This window comes from Taudactylus pleione, unplaced genomic scaffold, assembly GCF_031769625.1.
Source record: "Taudactylus pleione unplaced genomic scaffold, aTauple2 ptg000292l, whole genome shotgun sequence".
NCBI lineage: Eukaryota > Metazoa > Chordata > Amphibia > Anura > Myobatrachidae > Taudactylus > Taudactylus pleione.
Window position 1 is genome coordinate 3382800 of NW_028284694.1, and position 27469 is coordinate 3410268.

General features: G+C 48.5%; 1 protein-coding gene across 2 annotated transcripts in view; it reads right to left on the minus strand.

Moving 5' to 3' along the window:
• PYROXD2 (pyridine nucleotide-disulphide oxidoreductase domain 2) overlaps window positions 1-27469 on the minus strand; it is a 95582-nt gene that overhangs the window by 60910 nt on the left and 7203 nt on the right. Inside the window, exons 1-4 of one of the 2 annotated variants that reach the window (XM_088482761.1) lie at window positions 26911-26995; window positions 19975-19994; window positions 8398-8491; window positions 2100-2173 (exon numbers count right to left, since the gene is read on the minus strand). In XM_088482761.1, the coding sequence (XP_088338887.1) occupies window positions 2100-2173; window positions 8398-8491; window positions 19975-19994; window positions 26911-26959 (237 nt within the window). In that variant the 5' untranslated portion in view covers window positions 26960-26995. Of the gene's footprint in view, window positions 1-2099; window positions 2174-8397; window positions 8492-19974; window positions 19995-26910; window positions 26996-27469 lie in introns of those variants that run through there. The other variant, XM_088482759.1, reaches the window with a different exon arrangement.

The window sequence follows — 27469 nt, forward strand, 5'->3', positions numbered from 1 at the left end:
ACCAATCAACGCCAAGCTATGCCAGACTGGGTTGGTGGCGGCGCTGTGACAAGGAGAACTGCAGTGTTGTGATCACCGGGATGCGCTAACCCTCCCCCTCTCCCTACTCTTATTCTCCTTCTTTGGTGCCTAACCCTAACCTCCCCCCAGTGCCTGAACCTAACTTCCCCCTCCCCACACCCTAACCCTAACCCTCCCCCTTTATTGCCTAACCCTAACCCTCCCCCGAGGTGCCTAACCCTAACCCCGCACCCTGGCATTGGCATGTGCTCTGCATTGTATATTGATCACCGGCTTTTGCTCTGCATTGTATAGTGATCGCCGGCATTTCCTCTGCATTGTATATTGATCACCGGTATGTGCTCTGCATTGCATAGTGATCATCAACATGTGCTCTGCAGTGTATAGTAATCACTGGCATGTGCTCTGCATTGTATATTGATCACCGGCTTGTGCTCTGCATTGTATAATGATCGCCGGCATTTCCTCTGCATTGTATATTGATCACCAGCATGTGCTCTCCATTGTATAGTGACCACTGGCATGTGCTCTGCATTGTATAATGATCGCCAGCATTTCCTCTGCATTGTATATTGATCACCGGCATGTGCTCTGCATTGTATAGTGATCATCAACATGTGCTCTGCAGTGTATAGTAATCATTGGCATGTGCTCTGCATTGTATAGTGATCACTGGCATGTGCTCTGCATTGTATAATGATCACCAGCATGTGCTCTCCATTGTATAGTGACCACTGGCATGTGCTCTGCATGTATAATGATCACCGGCATGTGCTCTGCATTGTATATTGATCACCGGCATGTGCTCTGCATTGTATATTGAACATCGGCATGTGCTCTGCATTATATAGTGATCATCTGCATGTGCTCTGCATTGTGTAGTGATCACCAGCATGTGCTCTGTATTGTGTAGTGATCACCGGCATGTGCTCTGCATTGTATAGTGATCACCGGCATGTGCTCTGCATTGTATAGTGATCACCGGCATGTGCTCTGCATTGTATATTAAACATCGGCATGTGCTCTGCATTATATAGTGATCATCTGCATGTGCTCTGCATTGTGTAGTGATCACCGGCATGTGCTCTGTATTGTGTAGTGATCACCGGCATGTGCTCTGCATTGTATAGTGATCACCGGCATGTGCTCTGCATTGTATAGTGATCACCGGCATGTGCTCTGCTTTGTATAGTGTTCACAAGAATAGGACAGGCATTGTATAGTGATCACAAGAATATGACAGGCATTGTATAGTGATCACAAGAATATGACAGGCATTGTATAGTGATCACAAGAATAGGACAGGCGTTGTATAGTGATCACAAGAATAGGACAGGCATTGTATAGTGATCACAAGAATAGGACAGACATTGTATAGTGATCACAAGAATAGGACAGGCATTGTATAGTGATCACAAGAATAGGACAGGTATTGTATAGTGATCACAAGAGTGAAAAACTGCATTGATCACCAGCATCATATTTCAATAATAAGTAATATTGTAGCCTCTTATATACTTAGATTGTGTGGTCTTTATTACAGTAAATCATGGCTGCGGAAGTGGCAGAATAATTCATCATTGTCACGGGTGAGCAATTCTGTTGAATGATTGAATGTCAAAAAAATGTTTTCAATAAATTAATTTATTTAATGAATTTCATAAATTCGAAGTCTTAATCCGTTTGCACAGTAATAAGGGACAGGCCTGGCTGTGGGATCTAGTCATTAAACATATCTAAATTATTTAAATTGCAAGTTAGAATAGGCTGACCTGAGAGCATTCAGTGCCTGACATTTGCTACGAATAACACATTGCAAAGAAAATTAGGAATAATCAGCAAAAAAAGTTATTTGGTATTGCATTACGCAGCTCTGTTGCAGGGAGCCAGATCTCGGAAAACAGAATTATTCTATTATTTGAATTTAGTTAAATAAATGGATTTAATTCATGACAGCAACCCAATTAGAACCGTTAGCGGTCATTGAATTATAAATCCGTGCCATGCATGCTCAACTGGCAACAGCTAAAGACTTACTGGTTCCCACCAATGCTGTGACACAAAAGCATTACATTCACCTTAAGTTCCAGGTCTTTATAAATCTGCGGTCTCAGAAGACTGAGCAGGTAGGATGCTCGGGAGAACTTAAAACCTATTTAGATAAATACAAATTTTATTCAAAGATTATGGAAACAAAATATAGTTCATTAATATAATACTTGTAACAATAGAGGGTGGTTCAATAAGTAAGGTAACAAGACCTCTCACACGTGTAATGTTCTCTATTTCATTCTAACTTCCCGCCAGGCCGGAGCAGGTAGGCCACTGCTTCCCCTCACGGCAATTAGACTGCGCCTCATATCAGTCATACTTTCCCTACATCAGTTGTAAGATAGCAGGGAGGTAGGTGATCAGATTTTTGTGTCTAAAAGGAATGGGTATAATATATACCGAATATATTCAAATACAGATGCCGGAAGCTTGAACTGTGAAGATCCCGACAGGGGAGGTAAGTACCCTAGCCCTCCCCCTCTCCCTACCCTAACCCTCTCATAGTGGTGCCTTACCCTAACCTTCCTCCGGTGGTGCCTAACCCTAACCCCCCCCCGCACCCTAACCCTCCTTCGGGGTGCCTAATCCTAACCCTCTCCCCATCCCCAGGTAACTACCATACTCACCGGCGTCCGGACGTTCGGGATTACAGCGTATCCTTTCGGGATAGCGGTGTCGGCATTTTGCGGGCGGTCGGGATTCCGGCGTCAGTATATCAACGGCCAAAATCCCGTCCGCCGGTATTTTAACTACATTCCGTATAAAAGGCACATCAGCTGAAATTCATCATCAACTAGCCGAAGTGATAACGTCATGTCAAGGAAACGGGTTTGGTGCACTGTCTTTGATAACGGCAGGACAGACATTCAAGGTGAGCAGCGATCTGGACGGACAGCACGTCCACCACAGATGACAATTGGTGACGCATTTGAAGGTCTGATACAGGAGGACAGACGCATTCCAGTTAGTGATATTGCAACATCTCAGTGGGTGCTGTGCACAACACCGTTCATGAGCAACTGGGGTACAGGAAAAAGTGTTCAAGCTGGGTACCAAAGCCACTCAAAACAAACATAGACACTGATTTCTTCTTTGCCAGATAGATGCCTTGGTGTACCATTAGAACAAATGCTTAGACAAGTATGGGAACTATGTGGAAAAATTATCTTAAAGCTGGGTACGCATCTAACAGATATATCTGCAGATGATGGTTGTTCATACACACTGAACAACCATCATCTGGCCGCAGGTCCCGCTGGCTGGGGGTTGTGTACACACAGCACGATGTACCACGCTGCCATTCTGAGGAGCAAAAGGTTGCAACTTCCTGCCTGCTAAGGTGAATAGAGAATCCCAAGGTGACGTCACCAGCAATGCCCTATGTTGCGTCGGCTCAAGGGGGTGTCACTTGCCCTAGGTGGTGGCGGATCCAGAGGTGGGCCTGCAGCGCAGTCCAAAATTCAAATAGCAAAGCCACACCAACTGCCAGTGGATCCTGGCCGGAGATGTTTGACAGCGCTTAGAAGGGCAGTTGGTGTGGATCCCCCTATTTGAATTTTGGACAGCGCTGCAGCCCCACCTCTGGAGCCACCACCACCTAGGGCAAGTGTTGCCAAACTAGTCCTTGAGAGCCCCTAAAATTACACGTTTTCCAGACCACCGCTCTGGTGCACAGGTGTAGTCATTACTAACTGTCACATTTTAAAACATGTGGTGTATTCATTTATAATACCCCTTTCACACCACTATCCCGTGTCGCACCTGGGAGTTTGTGAATGGGTCCATCCCGGGTGAGACCCCTTTCAGACTGGCGGCCATCATGTGCTGAGCTGGCGCTTGGAGATGAGATCAGGTCTCAGGTTGTATCGACCCGGGTTACCCGTTCACACTGCACTGTGAGCGGTGTTGAACCTGTGTTCAACCCTGCTCTTTACTCTGGTTGAAATTCCGGGTCGCACAACCAGGGTTATTTCAACCTGGCCCTTTCACACTGCGCAGTAACCCAGGCTGCTGCCCGATCACGTGCAATAACCCGGGTTATTGCTGGCAGTGTGAAAGGGGTATTTCTGACGCATTCTACAGATCCACAGGTGGTCTGCAAAACATGAACTGTTAGGGGTCCTTGAGGACTAGTTTGGCCACCCCTGACTTAAGGCATTCTGGATACAGCTGCCCCTTGTGTTTTCTGTTTTTCTGTCCCATAGGTAGACATGGCAACATTATGCTGGTTATTATGAAGCTCATACATTGATGTGCGTGAACCTGCAGTTGGACTGCTGTAGTCTTCTTTGTTTGGTCACAGCGAGTGGAAGATCTTCGTACGTTTCCTCATGGCGGATGAGGAAGATGTGTCTGTGAGGTTACGTCAGAGATGTGTGATTGAATTTTGTGTTAAACTTGGAAAAAGTGGAAATGAAACCCATGAAATGTTCCGGCAGCATACGGTGGAGAAACAATTAGCCGTGCTGCAGTATTTCGGTGGTGGAAGCGCTTCAAAGAGGGTAATATGCGAGTAACTGACGAAGTGCGTTCTGGGAGACCATCCACCGCGGTTACAGATGTCAGCATTGCCAAAGCTGCGGAGATGTTGCAAAATGACAGAAGGGTAACTTTACGCACACTTTCGGCTACACTTGGCATCTCATTCCAACGGGTTCAACATATTGTGACAAAGGAACTGAAAATGCATCGCGTGTGTGCCAGGCGGGTACCCAGAAATCTCACAGAAGAGCAGATGTGACGCCGAGTTGAATCATACAATTACACTTTTCGATTGTCGGAGAGGATAACCGATTTCGTGACATTGATTGTGATGTGTGAGGGATCGTGGATTTGTCATTACTGTCCGGAATCAAAACAACAGACCAGTGTATGGAAACACGCTAATTCTCCTCCGCCAAAAAATTCTGTGTGATTCCTTCAGCGTGTAAAGCCATGCTTCTGCTGTTCTTTGATGTGCACGGTATGATCTCCGTGGACAGACAATTAATGGTGACTACTATGCAAACATCCTGAAAACCCATTTGCGTGGAGCCATGAGGAGGAAAAGACCACATTTGCTGAAGAAACAGTGGTATTTGCTCCCAGACAATGCCCGACCACATGTTGCTGCTGTTGCATTGGCAGTATAGGCTGAAATTAATGGGACAGCACTTAAACACCCTCCATATAGCCCGGGCTTAGCGCCCTGTGATTTCTGGGCATTCCCAACCCTGAAACAACAGCTGCACGGAAAGACGTTCTCAACAGATGATGAATAGAAAAATGCCGCAGCTGCAACACTAACAGTGATGTCACAGAACACTCTACTGTACGTCTGCGAATCGTTGTTAAAATGCTGCAAATAATGTCCTGAATGTGAAGGATGCTACTTTGAAAAGGTAAATGATTCAGATCCTGTGGAGTCATCTGATTCTGAACAAAAAATCAGTCTCATCACTTTTCAATCAGCCCTCGTATATTAGTTTAATATTGAAATTTCGGAATCAATCCCGGCAGCGGCAGCACAATAGAGGAGGAAATCCAGATCGTCCCAAGGTAAGTATAAACTAATAAACTAACCTAATTTTACCCCCAAACCTCCCTTAGTGGTGCCTAACCCTAACCTCCCCCCTGTGCCTAACCCTAATCCCCCCTCTAAGTGCCTAAACCTACCCCCCCTTCCCCACCCCCCGGGGGGGTGCCTAACCCTAAGTCCCCCCAGGGGTGCCTAACCCTAACCTTCCCTCCCCCTATCCTAACCCTAACCTCCCGGGGGGGGGGGTGCCTATCCCTAAGTCCCTCCCCGGGAGCTGTAAACCTAAAATTTGTTTGTCTCATTGAACTCTAAAAGCAGCATCATGGATTAGGTAAGGAAAAGACTGTCTGGGGCTTCCAATCGCAGTCTCAATAAATAATGAAACATTTGTTAACAGAAAAAAAACTTCAAAAACAAATTCAAAACAATTAATTGAATATAATCAGCAATGGGAAACATGGATGTTTTTTTTTTCCAATAATAATAAAGCATTTATCCCTCTACAGTATATGGACTCTGATATTGCCATCCTGAGAGGAGGACAGCCAGTGGTACATGGGGAACTATTGCAGCAATAGACACCATCGGTGATACCTGACGGAAGCCATCACCAGCTGTAGGAGCCTATGTCCATCCATTTGCACCAGATTTAGGGCTCTTCTCCCGTTGATAAATAGACCCCTTAAACTTCAACATGTTTGTAGTGGCTGAAAATGGGACATGCTCGAACCCATACATTTTATACATAATACAACTGCAAGGTGCAAACACAACCTTCAACCTTTGAGCGCCAAGTAACTAGCCATCAGAAACCCACGTAAAACACAGAGAAGCGCAGAGAAGGGGGACAGGTACTAATTACCCAGGCCCGGGCTTATTAGAAAGGACCGGCCTGGGCCCAGGTAGGCTGCTAAGGGGGACACTGTCCCTCTGTGCCAGAAAATAGACGAAAATGGTAATTCTGACAACCTACTATAATCATAGCCCCGCACCCTACTATCATTGTAACCCCGCACCCTACTATCATTGTAGCCCCGCACCCTACTATCATTGTAGCCCCGCACCCTTCTGTCATTGTATCCCCGCACCCTACTATCATCGTAGCCACGCAACCTACTATCATCGTAGCCCCGCACCCTGCTGTCATTGTATCCCCGCACCCTGCTGTCATTGTATCCCCGCACCCTGCTGTCATTGTATCCCCGCACCCTGCTGTCATGGTATCCCTGCACCCTACTATCATCGTAGCCCCGCACCCTACTATCATCGTAGCCCCGCACCCTACTATCATTGTAGCCCCGCACCCTACTATCATCGTAGCCCCGCACCCTGCTGTCATCGTAGCCCCGCACCCTGCTGTCATCGTAGCCCCGCACCCTGCTGTCATCGTAGCCCCGCACCCTGCTGTCATCGTAGTCCCGCACCCTACTATCATCGTAGCCCCGCACCCTACTATCATCGTAGCCCCGCACCCTGTCATCGTAGTCCCGAACCCTACTATCATCGTAGCCCCGCACCCTACTATCATCGTAGCCCCGCACCCTGCTATCATCGTAGCCCCGCACCCTGCTATCATCGTAGCCCCGCACCCTACTATCATCGTAGCCCCGCACCCTACTAACATCGTAGCCCCGCACCCTACTATCATCGTAGCCCCGCACCCTGCTGTCATCGTAGTCCCGCACCCTACTATCATCGTAGCCCCGCACCCTACTATCATCGTAGCCCCGCACCCTGCTATCATCGTAGCCCCGCACCCTGCTATCATCGTAGCCCCGCACCCTGCTGTCATCGTAGTCCCGCACCCTACTATCATCGTAGCCCCGCACCCTACTATCATTGTAGCCCCGCACCCTGCAGTAAAATGTCACGAATTGCATCTTTGAACATCGCACATTTGACATAGTTGCTAACATGCTGCAAATCATGGCTTTGAACCACAGTGACACAATTGCAGCATCACACCCCCCGTCAGACATGGTTCCCCCTTCCGGCACTCTCCCAGTGGGGGCTCAAATATACAAGAGATCCACCTGAAAAAGGCGTCTACTGGGCATGACTCAGAATAGGACAACTCTACATGTCACTTCCATGACACTCACATGAGATGGTCTCTTCATGCGTCCTCCCAGTTGTCACCCAGCTAACACCCAGAAACGCCCATTTCATGTACTAAGAGAAACCGGCAAGATGCGTCCAACTCACAATTGCACAGACGTACGCAGATGCGTCTGTTCTCCAACACGCTAGATGTTGCCGCATACGGAGCTACAATATGTACGAAAGCAGCAATCTCTTATATAAAGGATCAATAACACAACATAACAGCTCTCTCTGGTACAGTGCTATAGGCAATAACATAAAATGAACGGATCGACATTGTCATTGAACAGTTAGAGCACAAAATTCAACCAGACATATTTATATCTCATGTATGTCGACTAATGGGTTTGTTTTTTGTCTCTCTCTATTTTTCCTTATCACTCCGGCAAGTGGTATCTGATGCTGCTGCAACTGCTGTGATAATGAATCCGTAATGGGTGGTAGGTAATGACAGACAATTAGTGGGTGAATAGATAAGTTCACGGACAGAAACATTTACAGTAGTCTGTCGGTAGATAAGTGTCTAATCTATTTAGCATAATTGGTACATTTTTAAGAAGAAAACAGATGGATGTTTTTGTTTTCTTATCTAGACGCAAGTATCAGAATGCTGTATGAATGTAGTCTGCCGGGTGGCACATTGTTACCACACATGTTCATAGTGAGGAAACACAAACTAATATAGATTGGAATCTGGAACCCACCTGGAATAATCTCCTCGGTAACCGCTGCTCCTCCAATCACATGTCGCCTCTCAAGAACCACCGCGTTCACCCCAGATTTCTGTAGATAAGCTGCCTGCAAACTCACAGACAGAACAAGTTTATTGTGATAGCACCAACATACATTTGCATCACTAAAAGGTAACTTGCACGAGGGAATATCATTTAATTATTAAATGTTTAAGTTTGGCATACACGATTAATTAAAGCCAGTATATGACAATGATTTGCAATAAAGGCTGTATATTATTAAGCTGAATATTAATCAGTGCATGAAATAACTGATGTGCTTACACTCTGTATTACTGATCTGCAATGGGTTGCCATGTTTGGCACATACTTGTCTCTTCTAGGGATGGCCATCAACCATAATTTCTAATTCCCGATGCCACTGATGTGAACCCTGTCCCCTGTGGCCTGCTAAGCCCCACCCCCAAAGTTGATTGGCCTGCCATGCCCCCCAGCAGAAGTGGTCATCGAGGGATGCAAACTATCGATGGTTTACTTTACCATGGATGGTTTTGTGCCATTGGCCCTCATTCAGAGCCGCTCGTTAGCGGCAGTACGCTCGTTCCGAGCGATGTTTGCACATCTGCGCATGCGTACGCTTTTTAGTACGCATGCGCGAACCAGTCAGTGCGGCCGAAAATCGTTTGTACGCTATATAGCGAGTGCCTGCTATTTTGAGTGACAGAATGAGGCGTATGTGGGTGGTAACAGGGGAAGGTGCTTGAAAATGGGGAGTGGAGATCCGAACGCAGGCGTGCTTAAAGGTCAAAACGGGCGTTTTATGGGTGTGTATATTTAAAACAGCAGCGTCATTGACCACGTCACTGGGTTATTTTAGAGCCAGAACTGCTCGCAAATTTGTGGTAGCAAACACCAACCACAAGAATAGCGAGCAGTTCATACGCTGGTCGATGTACTCGATTAATCTAATAAATAGCGGACATGACGTAGGATGCGTGCGGCCAGGGGGGCGTTTTTAACAAATAAACGAGCGTATGTTTTGCTCGTTCGTTCAGACTTAGAGGTGTGAACAGACTGCAATGTGCGTACGGATCATTTGCATAGCCACCCCTTGTTTTTAAACGAACGACCGCAAATAGCGAACGGCTCTGAATGAGGGCCATTGTCGGTAATAACTGATGGAACCATTGATGGTGAACATTGATGGGCAGCCCGCCCATACCGAGACATGACCAGTGAGGACAAATTAAGCTAACTGACATGCTATGCTTTGGAATTTAAGATTTAAGACCTATGTGATGAAAGAGAGGAATTGCTCAGTCATACACCCGGAGTGGTGGGTACCATACATTTAACCTCAATGTTTCACATATGAATATTCTCATTTTGGGATTTAGCTGTTGTTTCATGAATGCAATAAAATGTTACTCATGATTTGCATAATGGGCACAAAGAGATGTAGACAGACATAATTCTCTTTTTGTTCAATTTTAATACACCAGTATTGCGAGTACAGCCAAACCGGATTTACAGTGTATTAACACATGAAGCAAAAACTAATGTAAAGTATTTCAAATAAACTAGTATAAAGGCTTTCTAATATCAGTCACCACTCAGAGGAGAGGCTTAGTTGTCTGTCCTGTTATTCAAGTCCAACCCACCACATCCCACTGTACGCCTGACTAAGTTGATCTTGTCCCCATGGGTGGGTGTGAAGGTAAAGTGGAATCGCCCTTTTTCTCATTCCCAGCATCACATCAACAGCGTTGGGGCCTCAAACTCCTTACAAAAATTGTGATCTTCCTCCATATGATCTCTAACACTCACAGCTCTATCACTGAGTTCTTGTTCTCAGTCCTAGACTCTCATCTCTCTCTCTTTCTCTCTCTCTCTCTCTCTCTCGCTCTCTCTCTGTGAGCCCATGCTGCCACAAGCCTGAGCAGGCAATGGGCTTTTTCTGGTTGGTGACATGCTGGGCCATCACTGAGGCAGCCTGCTAAAGCAGTAGATGCTACCTGGGGTGCTGATGCAGATCTAGGGAACTTATGTGCTCTGCTAAGGACCGCGGTAGGTAGCGCATCACTGAACGAGGTACATTTTGTTGCTGTTTATCTTATAATCTACTTACTAGAGTAAATCATTGTCACCAGTATGTATGTAGGCCACAGAATTCAGGCGCTGCAATTCAAATTTGGGTGCAATTCTATTGACCGCATTTCAACTAAGTAGCTGTTATTTATTAAAACATGTAGAAACTCATCATGTCTAAAGTTAGCAACACTTGTATAAGGTTATAACTTATAAGTAGCATTACATTTGTGTCAGATTCTTAGCTCATGTAATTTCTGTCTTCGGTTATTTCTGAGAACTATTTTATTATATTAGTTATGTTTTAACAATATCCTGATCTACTAGCAGAAATAATTTTGAGGATTTTGGTTAGAGAGCACCAGTGCTACAGTACACGCGGCATTGGGGCAGGGGGAGGTGCTGGGCAGGGGACGGGGCATTGGGGCAGGGAGAGGTGCCGCGCAGGAGATGTGGCATTGGGGCGGGGAAGACTGTTGGGCAGGGGATGTGGCATTGGGGCAGGGGGAGGTGCCGGGCAGGGGATGGGGCATTGGGGCAGGGGAGAGTGCTGGGCAGAGGATGTGGCATTAGGGCAGTGGGAGGTGCCGGGCAGGGGACGTGGCATTTGGACAGGGAAGAGTGCTGGGCAGGGGATGGGGCATTGGGGCAGGGGGAGGTGCCGGGCAGGGGATGCGGCATTGGGGCAGAGGAGAGTGCCGGGCAGGAGATGCAGCATTGGGGCAGGCGGAGGTGCCGGGCAGGGTTTAAATTCATTATGAGATCAGGATTTTAAACATTTTATTATTGCGAAGGCCCCCACCCGGCTACTTCTTGATGCCACCCGGCTGGAAAACTTTTCTGGGGAGAACACTGACAGATGTTTACTGGCATGTTACATGCATCATTGTCATCAATGAAAATAATACTTAAGGTGATCACTTTCCTTGTTTCTCAAAAACACTATTTTATTGACCTTATTTAACACAGGTAGTTGTACACTTTATCACTGCTGATGTGTCTATACTTTCTCTGCATCACTAATAAAAGTAGCATTTTTTCCAGCAATCTGCAGCACATGGGATTTTCTTTTATATTACTTTACACATAAAACAAAACGGTTGTCTTCAGTTACAGTATATGCTGTTTTCTGACATGTTACATGCATCATGTTTATTAATGAAAAAGAATGCTATGGCTACCACTTTCCTAGCTTCACATGAACACTGCAGTTTCCTTTGATCATTTACTGTATTATTGTATTGTCTGTTTTTTATTTGTACACTTTATTACTGCTGCTTTGTCTACAAATAGCATATTTTATAGCATTCAGGCCATGTTGCGATTTCCATACTGTATTATCCAAATGTCTTTTTGCAAAGAAATGGATATGAAAATAAATTGTTTAAAAGCAATTTTATTGTCAATTTGATTTATTATTACTCCTAAATATATTATTGGGTTAACATATTATATAACATTCATTTTAATTTTTTTTGTGGCATTTAAGCTAATATTAAGTATTAGTCTAATCACAATTGTCTTTTTATATATCCAAACTTATAAAACATGTTTCCATTTGTTATTCTTATATTTGGTAATAGGCTAAATAGAAATAAACAAATGTAAACAGTTATAAGGTATAGGATATTGTGGACCTGTACCTCCTCTAGCAGTATACATCTACCATCAGGGCCGTCATCATGGGGGGACTGCCGGGTCTCCTGTCCCGGAGAGAAAGGGGGCCCGGGTGGCACTGGCAACGGCGAGGAAGAGTACATAGGCATTTGCACTACTATGGAGCCTCGTGGAACGGCAGCCAATCAGGAGAAGAACGATTTTTGACTGCATTAAAATGGATGGAATCGTCCAAAACTGACTGCAAGCACATCAGATGTCAGATATCGTTATCTAACCATCGGGAACGCGCATCGTTCAAACATGTCAGATTTTCCTTCAAATATGAACGACTTTTGAAATCGTTATCGTTCAGATCTGAAGAAAAATCTGACGGTGTGTATGCACCATTATGGTGCCCTAGGTAATTTTTTTCTGGATCCGCCCCTGTGGATAGGTAATGTAGAAGACTTAACCAATCTTGTAACATGGGAATGTACTGCTGGGGGAGATTCCCATCTTGTACAATGAGCTGCAGGAAAAGGGTAATATTTGGTCAGGTGCTTTTGGGGTTGAAACCTCTTACTAGGTGTCTGCCAAGCTGCTGCCATGTGTTCAGCTAGATGATCAGAGAGAGGAAACTCTGCCAAAGCCACTTATTGTCGTTTAAATAGTGGGTGCTTTGATTTAGGAGGAAAGATCTGACAGCACGCACCAAGGCAGGTATATCAAGTTTTGACTGAAATTCTTCCTCCCCTGTGTGAGAGTCAGTGTTAGAAAGCTCAGCTTCATCTGCCTCGTCAGACGATACCTCAGTATCTGACAGATGCATAGGGCTCTATTTATTAACATTATTTTGACTAAAATAAAGTGAAAAAGGGTGTTTTCACACCCTTTTCACATTATTTTAGTATCACTTACAGTTATTACAGGGCAATTGGAGTAGAATTCATAAAATTCTACTCCAACCCCTAATTATCACTTATTTTTAGTAAAGCAGATCGCATTTCCCATAACTGTAATGGGAAATGTGATCCGACAAAGTTACTAAAAATAAATTGTGAAAAAATAGCAGGGAAAGCCCTGTGATAACGCTACCTGTAGGTGGCATTATCCATGGGGGTCTCCCCCGGTTACCGGACTCCTACTCTGCTCTAACGGGGAGAGCAGAGCCGGGAGCCCGGCCCCAGTGATCAGCTGTGTGGTCTAAACAGACCGCAAGCTGATTACTGCAAAAAAAAAAAAATAATAATAATAAATAAAAAAAATTTACTTACCTGACTCCAGGGACCGGTGATCGGAGCTCTGGTGATGACTCCCCTCCGGTCAGCTGGTCTCCCATAGTGCACTGCTGCCCGGTCATCAGGTGATCGGGTCCCAGTGCAGTATGGGAGATCACCTGACCGGAGGCATGGAGGACATTACCGGAGGCCCGGATCATGCAGGTAAGTGTCGCGGGGGGGAGGAGGGGGGGCCGCGATCGCGGGGGGGCAGGGCTTAGCGCCGGGGGGTAGCAGCGGTGGCCGGTTGGCATATGCGCGGGCACTTTGTCACGGTATTTTTTGCGAAAATACCGTGATAAGGCTCCGAAGGGGATTCACAGGGACAGAGCTTTCTCGCAAGCTCTGTCCCTGCAAGGGATTTGTAGGTAAATCCCTGTGATATTGCCTGAATTCGAAATGCGAATTCAGTCGTTAATATCACACTACAATCTGCATTCAATATGCGTATTGTAGTAAATAGAGCCCTTAGACTGTGAGGATAACACAGGAAGCTTAGTAGTTTTACTAGGCAGGAGCTTCTCGCCTTGCAAAATATTTTGAAAAGCTGTAGCGGTAGTAGCAGATACTGAACTGAGGTGCAGCAGTCTGATTGTTACTCTTGCCCTTGCTGAACATAGCTGCAGAGTAAACTAACACATAATATGGCACTGAGCAATATGCAACCACAAGGCATGCAACAGTATTCACCATACATATATGTGTATGCAGTATAGTGATCCTGCCTGTGCTTACAGAAGCTGTAGGAGAGCACAGCAAAAGGTATTGGCAACCCAACAGTATGTGACAGTCTTCACAAATGATACATCAATGTGAAGCACATTAAGCCTCAATACACCAGTATACCAGGGTTATAGAGAGAGAGAAAAAAGGGATAGACATAAATTGTACAGATTAGGAAGTACCATACAGAGAGATAGCGCTAGCATAAGTCACATACAATGTAGGAAATATAATACTGCAAATTTGGCACTACAATCAACTACCCAGACTGTGAGGTCAGTGACTTAACGTCTAGTAGGCTATAGCGCTACATAACCTGTCTCCTGGGAGAGGTATGAACAGGGGGGAGGGGGCAGACCCAGCGTTTCCCCAGAGAGAGCTGTGGCTGAACCTTGGAGAAGATGGCCACCGGAGTGCTCTGAGGGGGCCGGGGGTGGAGGAGGAGAGCAGCTCAGAGTGGGTAGACCTCGTCGCAGCATCAGACCTCCAGAGGACAGTGTAAAAAAAAATGAAAATAAAAGTAAATCATAAAATAAAACCTTTGGGATGCATAAGGCAGCCCAACTGTCAGAACGGTGATCCGACTCCTGACGGACACCAAGCAAACTGATTTGCCTCAAACTTGGGGAATAGGGGGGAAGGACTGGAGCATTCTGGGAGCTCAAAAGCTTAACTCTTTGGTGTCCGGTCCTTAACCACCACCTACACCCCAAGGTATCCCTGTTGTGGATCCCTATGCAGTGGCGTAACTAGGGCAGGGCGAGCGGGGTGGGTGCCCTGGGCGCCGTGGGACCGGCAGCGCGGGGGGCGCAGCCGGTCATGGTACCGGCCAGCCCTAGTTAGCCAGTGTAGCGCAGACCGCAGTGTGGGCCTGATTCAGACCCGCTCGCAAGCGGGTCGATGTTGGGCCAGTGCGCATGCGCGAGACCCGGATAGCGACAGGCAAGCCGTCGCTATGGGTCTCGCTAAAAAGGGGGCGTGCTGTCGATGGTGAGTGACAGCATGCCCCCTTTGGTGGGCGTGCCGGGGGCGTGGTAGTAGTACCACTGACATCACAAGTGATATCAGTGGGAGTGCTCTCGGCTCTTAAAGAGCCAAAAGCACTCCAGGGCTTGCGGTAGACGAGACCCTACCACAAGGGTCTCGTCGCAAGCCCGATGGTCGCGATGGTCTTGACCATCGCGACCATCTTTTTGGCCGCTCGCTATAGCTGTGGGTGGTCACCCACAGCTATGCGAGCAGCCAGGAGGCCGCTCTAAAATTCAGAGGGACGGCCCTGATTCAGAGCGAGCGCTCTGTCAGAGTGTCCGGCTCTGAATCAGGGCCTGTGTGCGGTCAGCGCTACACATGTACACAGGACCGGCGCTAGGCTTCCAGTGCCGGTCCTGTGCTGCACAGCTGAGCCCGTTCACTCCCGCTGAGCGCTTGCCCAATAGCGCCAGGAGGAAGGTGGCAGGCGGGCGGGCTCAGACTGTGCTAACACACACATCGCCGCCAGCACGGCAGCGATGTGTGTGTTATTCAGCAGCCAATGAGAGTCAGACAGACTCTCATTGACTGCTGCGCGCCCACTGCAAGAGCCGGCTCCCTTTTGGCTCCTGCAGGGGGTAATGGGAGAGACGTCATGATGTCTCTCCCATAATGCATAGCGCGTCAGCCCGGGAGGACCGATGTGCGGGGGTGGGAGCGGTGTCCTGAGCAGGAGCGTGGATTCAGGTAAGTGTATTTTTTTATAAATTTTTTTGTAACTTGTGTGTCTGCACTACGGGGGGGGGGGCTACTACTACTGGGGACACTATCACTTGGGGGGGCTACTACTACTGGGAACACTATCACTTGGGGGTGCTACTACTACTGGGGACACTATCACTTGGGGGGGCTACTACTACTGGGAACACTATCACTTGGGGGTGCTACTACTACTGGGGACACTATCACTTGGGGGGGCTACTACTACTGGGAACACTATCACTTGGGGGTGCTACTACTACTGGGGACACTATCACTTGGGGGACTACTACTACTGGGGACACTATCACTTGGGGGGGCTACTACTACTGGGGACACTATCACTTGGGGGGGCTGCTACTACTGGGGACACTATTACTGGGGGTGCTGCTACTACTGGGGACACTATCACTTGGGGGGGGCTACTACTACTGGGGACACCATTACTGAGGGGGTTACTACTACTGGGGACACTATCACTTGGGGAGGCTACTACTACTGGGGGCACTATTATTGGGAGGGGCTGCTACTACTGGGGACACTATTACTGGGGGGGCTACTACAACTGGGGACACCATTACTGGGGGGGCTACTACTACTGGGGACACTATCACTTGGGGGGTCTACTACTACTGGGGACACTATCACTTGGGGGGGCTGCTACTACTGGGGACACCATTACTGGGGGGGGCTACTACTACTGGGGACACTATTATTGGGAGGGGCTGCTACTACTGGGGACACTATTACTGGGGGGGGCTGCTACTACTGGGGACACTTACTGGGAGGGGCTGCTACTACTGGGGACACTATTTCTGGGGGTCTACTACTACAGGGGTCACTATTATTGGGGGGCTACTACTACTAGGGACACTATTACTGGGTGGGAGCTACAACTGGGGGCACCATTACTGGGGGAGGAGCTACTACTGGGGTCACCATTACTGGGGGGAGCTACTACTGGGGGCACTGCATCAGGAGGGGGAACGTCTACTGCGGGGGGGGACTACTACTGGTGGCACTATTTAAGGGGCTTACTACTAGGGGACCACTACTGGGGGCACTAAATAGGGAGGAACACTACAGGGGCCCCTGTATAGGGGGCACTGGATAGGGGGGATCACTGCTGGGGGCCTGCAAAAGGGGGACCACTACTGGGGGCACTGCATGGGGTGGCTACTGTTGAGGGCACTATATAAGGGGCTTACTACTAGGGGACCACTGGGGGCACTAGAGCTACAACTGGGGGCACCATTACTGGGGGGAGGAGCTACTACTGGGGGCACCATTACTGGGGGGAGCTACTACTGGGGGCACTGCATCAGGAGGGGGAACGTCTACTGCGGGGGGGACTACTACTGGTGGCACTATTTAAGGGGCTTACTACTAGGGGACCACTACTGGGGGCACTAAATAGGGAGGACCACTACAGGGGGCACTGTATAAGGGGCACTGTATGTGGGGGGGAATCACTGCTGGGGGCCTGCATAAGGGGGGACCACTACTGGAGGCACTGAATACGGGGAACTAATGAGGGGCTGTATAAGGGGGACCACTACTGGGGGTACTGTATAAGAGGGACCACTATGGGCCTGCATAAGAGGGACCACAACTGGGGACATTGCATACTGGGGGTACTGTATAAGGGGCACTACTGTGGTTAAGGTGCATATGGAAAGTAATGTGATGATAAAGGGGTGTGTCATGTTGACACGCCCCATTTTTAGGTAACCATGCCCATTTTTCACCGCGCGCACATTTTTACATTTGCCCTGGGCTCCAAATACCCTAGTTACGCCACTGTCCCTATGGACCCTGAAGAAGAAATGACAGTTAGAAGCTGATTGGTTTGTACTTTATCTCTTTCCACTGCATCTCTCTTCAAGGTTTGATACATCTCCCCCCAAAGTATGACGATAACTATCAGTGCAACTGCATCAGGCCTGTGTAATCCATAACAACTGTAACTATAAATATATTTGGGGCATCACACCTTTACAGATCATTGCTCCCCAGAAATTGGGCCAGACATAGGATCATGCTTGTATTGACATTGTATGGAAACAGTGTGCACCAGATTTGCTATGCTCTGTGCACAGGGCCATATCTAGAGGCTGTGCCGCCACTGTTGCTGCCCTGGTGGCACCTGTATTTGGCTTGCAGGGTACCTGGAACAGCACTCTGCAGCCTGGACAGCCGCGCGCAGAGTGCATCCTTACGACACTCTAAACACTCGTAATGGTAATGGTAATGGTCCCGCTTCTGTATAGAGATCAGCGTGTATCAGGTGTGATATTTATTTATTATTTATTTATTACCAGTTATTTATATAGCGCACACATATTCCGCAGCGCTTTACAGAGAATATTTGGCCATTCACGTCAGTCCCTGCCCCAGTGGAGCTTACAATCTATATTCCCTATCACATGCTCACACACATACACACTAGGGTTAATTTTTTTTGCTGGGAGCCAATTAACCTACCAGTATATTTTTGGAGTGTGGGAGGAAACCAGAGAACCCGAAGGAAACCCAAGCAAACACAGGGAGAATATACAAACTCACAACCTCAGTGCTGTGAGGCAGTAACGCTAACCATTACACCGTCTGTGCTGCCCACACAGTATAGCCCCCTCATGCACAATATATTAAGGGCCTCATTTACTAAGGAGTGTTATCACCAAAACGAGTGATAAATGTCACTGTGATTGGCTGGAGCACCATTTATCATACACAGTGACATTTATCACTTGTTTTGGTGATAAAACTCCTTAGTAAATGGGGGCCTAAGAGCCTTGCATGTATCATGTGTGTGATATGTGTATAGAGACAATAGGGAAAGTTACAGGGTGAATAGAGTGGTATGGGCAGATTGGAGGAGGGGGTATCTTGCCTAGGCATAGCCGTAGCAGGACGAAAATGCACTGCCAGTATCCGGACTCTCCTGGTGGGTCTGTGATGGCTCCACAGGATGCAGGGTGCCCTACAGGCCTAATAGAGACACCAAGGGGCAGCGATGGTGCCAATGCCTCAGCCTTGCGCTCTGGGTGGCAGAACCGCTTGGACAATCCTCCCTATTGCCCTGTTCCTAGAGCCCAATGTCTCTGATATGACATTTAGATATATTAGTTGGGAACATGCTGCATTTGCGCCATTTCTGCAGAGTCAGTGTGGTGCAAAGTTCATGGTTTATGACTTATGGCTCTCTGACAGTGCCAGCACCTTTGGATTAATGAATATTCCTTACATAAGTGTTTTAGGGGCCTATTCATCATACCTAAACTTTCGCTGGAGGTAATTAGGTTCAGAGCTCACATGGAGTTCTACCTAATTACCGGAGGAATTCATCATTCCTCCTCTCCATAAGTATCTATTACGAAAAGCTGTCATTTTTGCAATGACAGCTTTTCGGGAAATAGACAGCTTTCCCTCTCTACACTACCTTACCGCAGCTGAAAACAGTGCTGCGCATGCGGCGTTACATCTGTAAAACCAGCGCATGCGCAGCACTGTTTACAGCTGCGGTAATTCTATGTCCCCCCCTCTGCTCACCTGTCCCCCCCCCGCCCACCTCCCCTCCATCCAGCACTTACCTGCCCGTGCAGCAGCCTCCGGCTCGGCCTGCTGTTATGTCACATGGTCTCCCAGCAGAACACAGTACTATTTAGAAAAAAAACTATTTTTTTTTTTCTAAATTTTATTGTGTTTTGCTGGGAGAACACAATGTCAGCATAGCAGACGGAGCCTGAGAAGAGACCAGAGCACCGGAGGGAGACGCCGGGGGACCTGTCCAGCTGATAGCAGGTAAGTGTCACCTGCTATTCGCCACCTGACAGTGGTGGATAGTAACACTATCAAATTCCGAAAATACATAATTTCCATATCCTCATACTAATGTATAATGTATGGGGAGTGTGGAAATTAACGCAGGCGGACTTAGCAAGGAGATATCAGTGATATCTCCTTTGCTAAGTGTGTTCATGAATACTAAAATAACGTTAATTAAGGAAAATGTCCTTAAAAACTTTATTTTAGTGTTGATGAATAGGCCCCTTAGTCAGCAAATGGCCTCACACATTCCCTATGGTCATTGGTCGCCTTATGATACAGAATTAGCGAATTCTCCAATCACATAATAACAATGAATACAAGGAATTTAAGAAGTGAAACTCACCGCTATGAGGCCGTTGTGTCCTGTAAGAGAGGAAAGGATAAATTGAAATATAGGATACATATAAGCAGATAAATCTCTATAAGATACGTATTGTTTTAGGATTAGTTAATGCTGTGATTAATAGATTACATCCATGTATTTGTCCCAATGGAGCTGATTCTGAGTTGAGAGCAATTAAAACAAAACTTTTGGCCTGATCCTTACCGATCGCAACTGCGATTACGCACGCAGTCGGCCGATTGTTGTGTACTGCACATGCATTGCAGTGTCCATGCAGACCCTTCGCAGAGTGATTGATAGGAAGTGACCGTTTGGGGGTGGACGGTGAAATGCAGGCGTGCCAGTGCATTTGAACGCCATTACTGGGGCGTGCATAAATTAGCCACTGCAATGCCATACGCAGCTTGGGCTGTCACTGCGTGCGATGAGGTCAGCAATTCCTGAGTGAGGTCAGACCTTGTGTAAGTGTGTGTGAGGCTGTGATGGTGCTCGATGTTACCAATGGTTTCGCAGACTTACAAAGTATTACGGATGTGTGTAAGGGAAGGGGGCGTCCTTAGGTTAGGCTGCGACGGCATAGCGATAGCAATCATAGGCATATTTTCACAGTGGGACTGCGCGCGTAATCGCAGCTGCGATCGCAATAGCAATCCGTACTGAATCAGGCCCTTTGCCCCTTGGTAATACCATGCTGCACTGCAGGTGGGGGAGATGCACAATGTGCAGAGAGAGTTAAATTTGGGAGGTGAGTGTCCAAACTCAAATCTAAATTGCAGTGTAATAACAATGCGGTCCGGCATTTGTGGGCTACATGCAAAAGCCGCCTCTATTTACCCTGCATGTAAAAACAATAAATGCATTTGCACCTTTTGCATTGCAGCATTGGGCCTGATTCAGAGTAGTCCACAAATCCGATGGTTTGCGCTCTACTCTGATTGTGAGAGTCCTGCACGTGTGCCTGCAGTTCCCCCAAGCTGGAGCCTGATTGACATGCTGTGGCATTTGGGGGTAAAGAGGGGGTGGCAACTGGGACCGTTCTACAAAACAGGGGCATATTGCCCTGTTTTTGTAGGCATGGCCAGGGTCTGCGTCTTCCGATGCATACTTCCAGGCCTCAGCTACAGAGCTGCGAGGGGCATTCTGAGTAACCTCAGGGTAACGCAGATTGCCGGTTGTCTTAGGACGCAGCACTCAGATCTGTGATGCAATTAGGAGGCGTCTTTTTACACCAGACACCTCCTGCTGCATTAGCCTATCAGTTGTACGGTATTGCCCAGCCGCTACCCCTGCGTTACCCTGTGGTTGTGAATTACCGTACAACCAGTGCTCGAAGTGTGCCGGTATACAACGGTATGACATACCGGCACTTCGTTCTAGCACTGAAACATTTTTTTTTACAGTATCAGCTTCTCAGACTGTAGAGCTGAGGCGGAGGTGTGGCTTGAGCGTTACGCAGGGAGAGCTGTTGCCTGCTCCGGAGCCCTGCTGTGCCACCCGCCCACCCCTAGTAATGTTGAAATGTGGAACCCTACTGTGCCGCCTGCCTGCGCAATGCTGATGCAACGGAGCCCCGCTGGAATACCTTCTTACCCCCTGTAATGACTTGCGGAGCCCTGCTGTGCTGCCCGCATCAATCCTGACGCTCCGGAGCCCTGCTGTGCCATCCAGCGACCCCTGCCCCAGCAAAGCTGACTTGTGGAGCCCTGCTGGGTCCACTGATGCTGGTGCCGGCTGCCGCTGCGCCTGTCACACTATGACAGGCAGCGGCAGCCTGCTACAGAGAGAAGTGCGTCTGACCCTAGGAGAGGCTCTGTAAAGGCCCACCCCCTGCTGTTCCCCCTCCTTCCTCCCCTCACTGCTCCTCCGCTGCGCTGTACCAGTGCCTGGAAGGGCCTAGCCCTTGACGTCAGGCACTGGTCAGGAACATATTGCCGGGACTCCGGACATCGGCGGAACTCGCACTGCAGAGTGCCCATGCCGTGCTGTGTGTCCGTGTTTGAGGGCAGCCAGACAGCGGGACTCCAAGTGCGGCCAGCACCTGGTGGCTGTAGGCTGTAATGTGCTCCCAGTAAGGTGGTAAGTCTGCCTTGTAAGGGGGGAGGGCGGTGGGTTCTAAGTGTACCCGGCAATGAAAACATGGGGGTGCTATGTGTGTCCAGATTGGGGCAGGGGTTAAGTGTACCCAGGGGCCCTGTCACCCCTGTCCCCACTCATTGTCCTATCCTGTCACCACTAACCTGGCCCTGTCACTGCTCTCTCCCCACTGTTCTGTCCTAGCCCTCACCTCTATCCTAGCCCATCTTCCTGTCACCTCTGTCCTGGCCCTGTCCCTTCTATCCTCTCCCTGTCACCTCTGTCCTGGCCCTGTCACCTCTGCCCTGGCCCTTCTATCCTCTCCCTGTCACCTCTGTCCTGGCCCTGTCCCTTCTATCCTCTCCCTGTCACCTCTGTCCTGGCCCTGTCACTTCTATCCTCTCCCTGTCACCTCTGTCCTGGCCCTGTCACTTCTATTCTCTCCCTGTCACCTCTGTCCTGGCCTGTCACTTCTACCCTCTCCCTGTCACCTCTGTCCTGGCCCTGTCCCTTCTATCCTCTCCCTGTCACCTCTGTCCTGGCCCTGTCCCTTCTATCCTCTCCCTGTCACCTCTGTCCTGGCCCTGTCCCTTCTATCCTCTCCCTGTCACCTCTGTCCTGGCCCTGTCACTTCTATCCTCTCCCTGTCACCTCTGTCCTGGCCCTGTCACTTCTATTCTCTCCCTGTCACCTCTGTCCTGGCCTGTCACTTCTACCCTCTCCCTGTCACCTCTGTCCTGGCCCTGTCACTTCTATCCTCTCCCTGTCACCTCTGTCCTGGCCCTGTCACTTCTATCTATGCTGCATGCGCGCAGCATCCATTCAGGATCCGGGGTCCCGGCACCCGTGGGCCACTTCGGGATGCTGAAATTGGGATGCTGGGGAAGGGTGTGCCCTCTATGGGTGGTGCCCGTGTTCGACCGCTCAGATCTTGCCCACAGCTAATGGGCGCCTGATGGAGCAGCAATTGCATTGCTTCGTCAGGCACCCATTAGCTTTGACGCCACACAGAAGTATTGAATTCCCCCTAGGTGTTTTATTTATTTCCTTTAGTGGCCTATGTGTATCTTTTTTCCTATGCATGCCAATATGTTTGGTTTTTTTTTTATACAAAGCAAATGTGTTTTTTTTTTTTAACTTCTGTGGGGACAATGGGTCTCATTCAGACCCGGTCGTTGGATGCAAGCGGTCGCTCTAATTGAGGGCGGCCGCTTGCATCTTGAAGTGCGGCCTCCTGGTCGATAGCTAAGCTGTGGGTTACCAGGGTGATGGTCGCGATGGCCAGGACCATCGCGACCATCGGGGCTTGCGACGAGACCCTAAGGTTGGGTCTCGGCACTCGCAAGCCCCATGGAGCTTCCTGCTCTGATCGAGCAGGAAGCTCCCCACTGACATCACTGCTGATGTCAGTTGGGCCGCCCCCAAACGGCAAGCGTTCCGTCGGAGCCGGACGTGCGCATGCCCAGTGGGCAAACATCGCTGAGCGCTTGCAACCGAATGAGGACCAATGTGTGTGGCTAAAGTGACAGGGCAGGAAGCTGGTGGGGATACAGGGGGCAGGAGGTGACACGGGGCACGAGTCTGGTTGAACCTCTGTTGTATGATGATGACATCGGTTATAACTTATATTCCTACACAAACAGGCATCTTCCGGACCATGTGATCTACTGACTGAAGACACCTTCTACCCAGGGTGGATCAGTTTCTTCAGAGGTTCCCCGTTGCAGAGAAACCACCACATAGGTAAGGCGTATTTGTAATGGAATGTACAGGAATGCTCCCAGAGTGACATGAAACGGCCAGTGTGTCATGCTGACACTCCCCTTGTGACGCATGACCAAGCACATTTTTCCTGCGCGCCTTCGGCGCACGCTCATATTTTTACTACATGCACCGGTGCCAACACTTCTAAAAATTCCATACCCCCACTTCAAAATTCCCACTTCGACCACTGCGTACAACCCTGAATCAGGCCTATGGTCTGTCTGGGTTACCTGCTCCTTTTTTTCCCCTTTGCTCCCAACATTGAATCAGCCCCAATATGTTCTGTACAATGCTCACTAGTGAATATGTCTAGAAAATGGTACTATGCGTATTCATGGCATCACTCTGCATATACAATGGTTTCCGTGAATTGGATCAGGGCATGCTTGCAGACTTCTGGTCTGCGCCATTTCAGATAGGGACAACCAGGTTGGCAAGGGGGGGTGTGGTGAGGCAGAGGTGGGCGGTGCAGGGGCGTGACTGACATTGTAAAGCAGGGGTCGGGCCATGATGAAGTAAGTCAACGTGAATCACATCATCGGTCATCCAGAGTGAAGTGGGCGGCCATGGACAGTCTCCGGAATATTTGACTGCTCTTGACTACTGTTCAAGTCGTTTGGGAAAGTCACACGAGATTAGGGAACCACCCAGATGTTCCAGGAGAGTTGGCAGATATGATAAAAAACTTAATTATACTCACACTCACCTTCTCTAGCAGGTTCCTCTCCAGGGGTTCCCTGGAGAGGATGGACCAGGTGGTTTGGATGGGGGAAGAGGCACCGCGATGACGTGATCATGGCCCTGCTCCCTTGTTTTACAGTGATTCACGGCTTTTAGTATCCAGGGGCAGGGTTACTATGGCACAATTTATAGCCAATTGCATCATCATGCCTCATTACCTCACTCACTTTTGCAGATAAGCACTGGGGATCACCAGATTATGGGAGAATTGCCCACTTTTCCAGGACCCGGGAGACTCTCCCTCTAATTCGGGCATCTACTGGAGGTTCTGGGAGAGTGGGAAAGTATGATCCTGCTATTTTCCACATCAGTATAGGCATAATTATAATTTACAGGTCGTGTGAAGTAGTAGAGATGGCCTTCGACCATCAATGGATTGCCAATGGTTTTACCATTGATGACTTAGCTCTGCCCCAGATGTGCCTCACAAACCCCCACCCCCTTCCCTGGTTGGCCCATGAGTCCCATCTCCAGCAGCTGCTCTGATAGTTATCAGTGGTGTAAACCATCAATGGTTTCCGGACAATGGTGTCCTGGCATTGATGTAAACCACCGATGGCGCCATCGACGGCAGACCCACCAATCGCCATCTTTATGAAGCAGCGTGTTGAAGTTTCAAAAATATCCTGTTTGGATTGAATGATTCATATACAATACAGAGTCAGTGATGTCACAGCAGCTCAAAATACTGCATTCTCAGCTTCTTGATTACATCAGATCCAATGAAGATACTATCCTAATGATGTGGGAGGAGCTACAACTATCTGAATAGTATTGGGGAAGACCTATAGATGGTGTTGTCTACTGAGTACAAGCTCCAGGAAGTTTCATATTGTACATATGGGGAATGCAGTCAAAACTCAGAAACCTGAGTTTTGGCAGCATTTTGACATAAGTATATCCCTCCCTGTGTGTGACAGTATGTATGTGTGAAATTGTGTGACTGTATGTATGTGTGACAGTATATATATATATATATATATATATATATATATATATATATATATATATGTGTGTGTGTAACTATGTATGTATGCATGCATATCCCCCACAACCATGATGATTTTGGTGGGACAGTCCTGTTTTTTTTTTTGTACTGTCCCAGTTGTGGGCTGGAGGGAAGGTAGGGAAGGAATGCTTTCACCTGCTGTGCCAGTGAGGCATACATGCCGACTATCTGGCTGCCCCTTCCGGGCGGGAGCAGCCAGGTCGGCATTACTGGGGGGGCGTGGCCAGCAGACGGGGCGGGGCCGGCAAGATGAGAAGTTTTTGTGGGCGGGGCGGGGCCACACGAGCACGTCATTTTGGCCCCGCCCCCGCTACACACTGCCGATATTACAGTGTGAAGCGGGGGGTGGTGCCAAAATGACGCAAATCGCGTCACCGCCCCCCTTCACTGTCGGGAGACTTGCGGTGGGACAGGAGGGGTCAGCGGGGGGACAGAAGTGGTCAGCGGTAGCCGGGAGACTTGCCTGCCATGCCGGGAGGTCGGGAGCGGCACCCGATTTTCGGGAGGCTCCCGACCAAATCGGGAGGGTAGGCAAGTATGCAGTGAGGCAGGGGGCAGCACAGCAGCTGGGGATGCAATGTACATGCCCCCAGAATGCAGTTAAATGGTTGGCGAGACATGAGGCCATGCCCCCTGTTCATGTGCATGACAAAGGCTTACACACGATGGGGGTGATTCAGCAAGGATTCTTGCGAGGCCAGGAAGCTGCATCTGTCGACGCAGTCCCCGGCCTTGCCACTCCCAGAATACAGGGCAATCACGCCTCCGTTTCCACGAATGCTGGCCGATCCTACCCCTTAAATGCCAGGACCCATTCTGCACACTCCAGAATGGGTCCTGCGCGCGCAGATTCCCGGTAATTGGAAATCTTCGATCAGCAGTGCAATGCTGAATCAGGCCCTATGACCCGATTCTCAAGTCCCAAATGTTGGTCTTCAGGACCCCCAAGTTCTAAGTGCCCCGGGCCCCCAAAGCCTTAAACCAGCTCTGTATCAGACAAATTACATTTTCAGCTTTAAATGATTCTCAAAAACACTATCTAGCAAATTGCTAGGAAACCTATTAACTATTCATCATGTCTGCTGGAATCTCCAAATATGGCTGCTATGACCTGTAAATCCTTAGTACTGTAGGCCACTAAGTAATCACAGTTGATGTATTACCCAGATACACCTGGCACCTGCTGGAAGGACAGTCTCTATTTTAGGCATAAATGTCCCGAGTCTGAGCGGCCACTGGTCCGTATGGGCACTGCAGCCAGACCTGGAACCATATGCTAATGCTGCTATACATACAGTAGGATCGTCCACAGTTTTTCCATCGTCATTAGTATCGGCTCTTACGCTTACCGCAAACTGGGTGCAAGAGATCTGACCGAAGCCGTCGTCCATTCGTCATATGCCCAACTCAAAGCAGGATGGAACTCTGGCTCCATGCCCATTGTAACGGTCCAGTTGTCACCCATTATCGCCAATGTCACAGAGAAAGGACGTAGTTAAGTCAGACTCACAGAATCACACATATATGCAAACATGTCCGTATATATTCGCTACTGCACATGCGCCATTTGCTAAGATACGGTATTTGCGGCTGCATATGTGGATATGGAGCTGGCTGTGGCACAGAATCAGTCCCATATTGGACAGAAACACTATTACAGGGGTCAGGGAACTTTTTTACCTTAATATATATTTAGATACGCCGACGTTAACCCCTTGATTTGAAAGGAAGGAAATCATATAGTAGTGCCCCCATAGTTATGCCCCCATATAATGCCCCTGTAGAAGTGCCCCCATAGTTATGCCCCTGTAGTAGTGCCACTTGTACAAACACTTACCTTAATCCCCGCTCCTGCATCTGCCGTCGTCCTGTCCGCCCGGCTGCTCCTCAGAACTATGGGAGAGACGT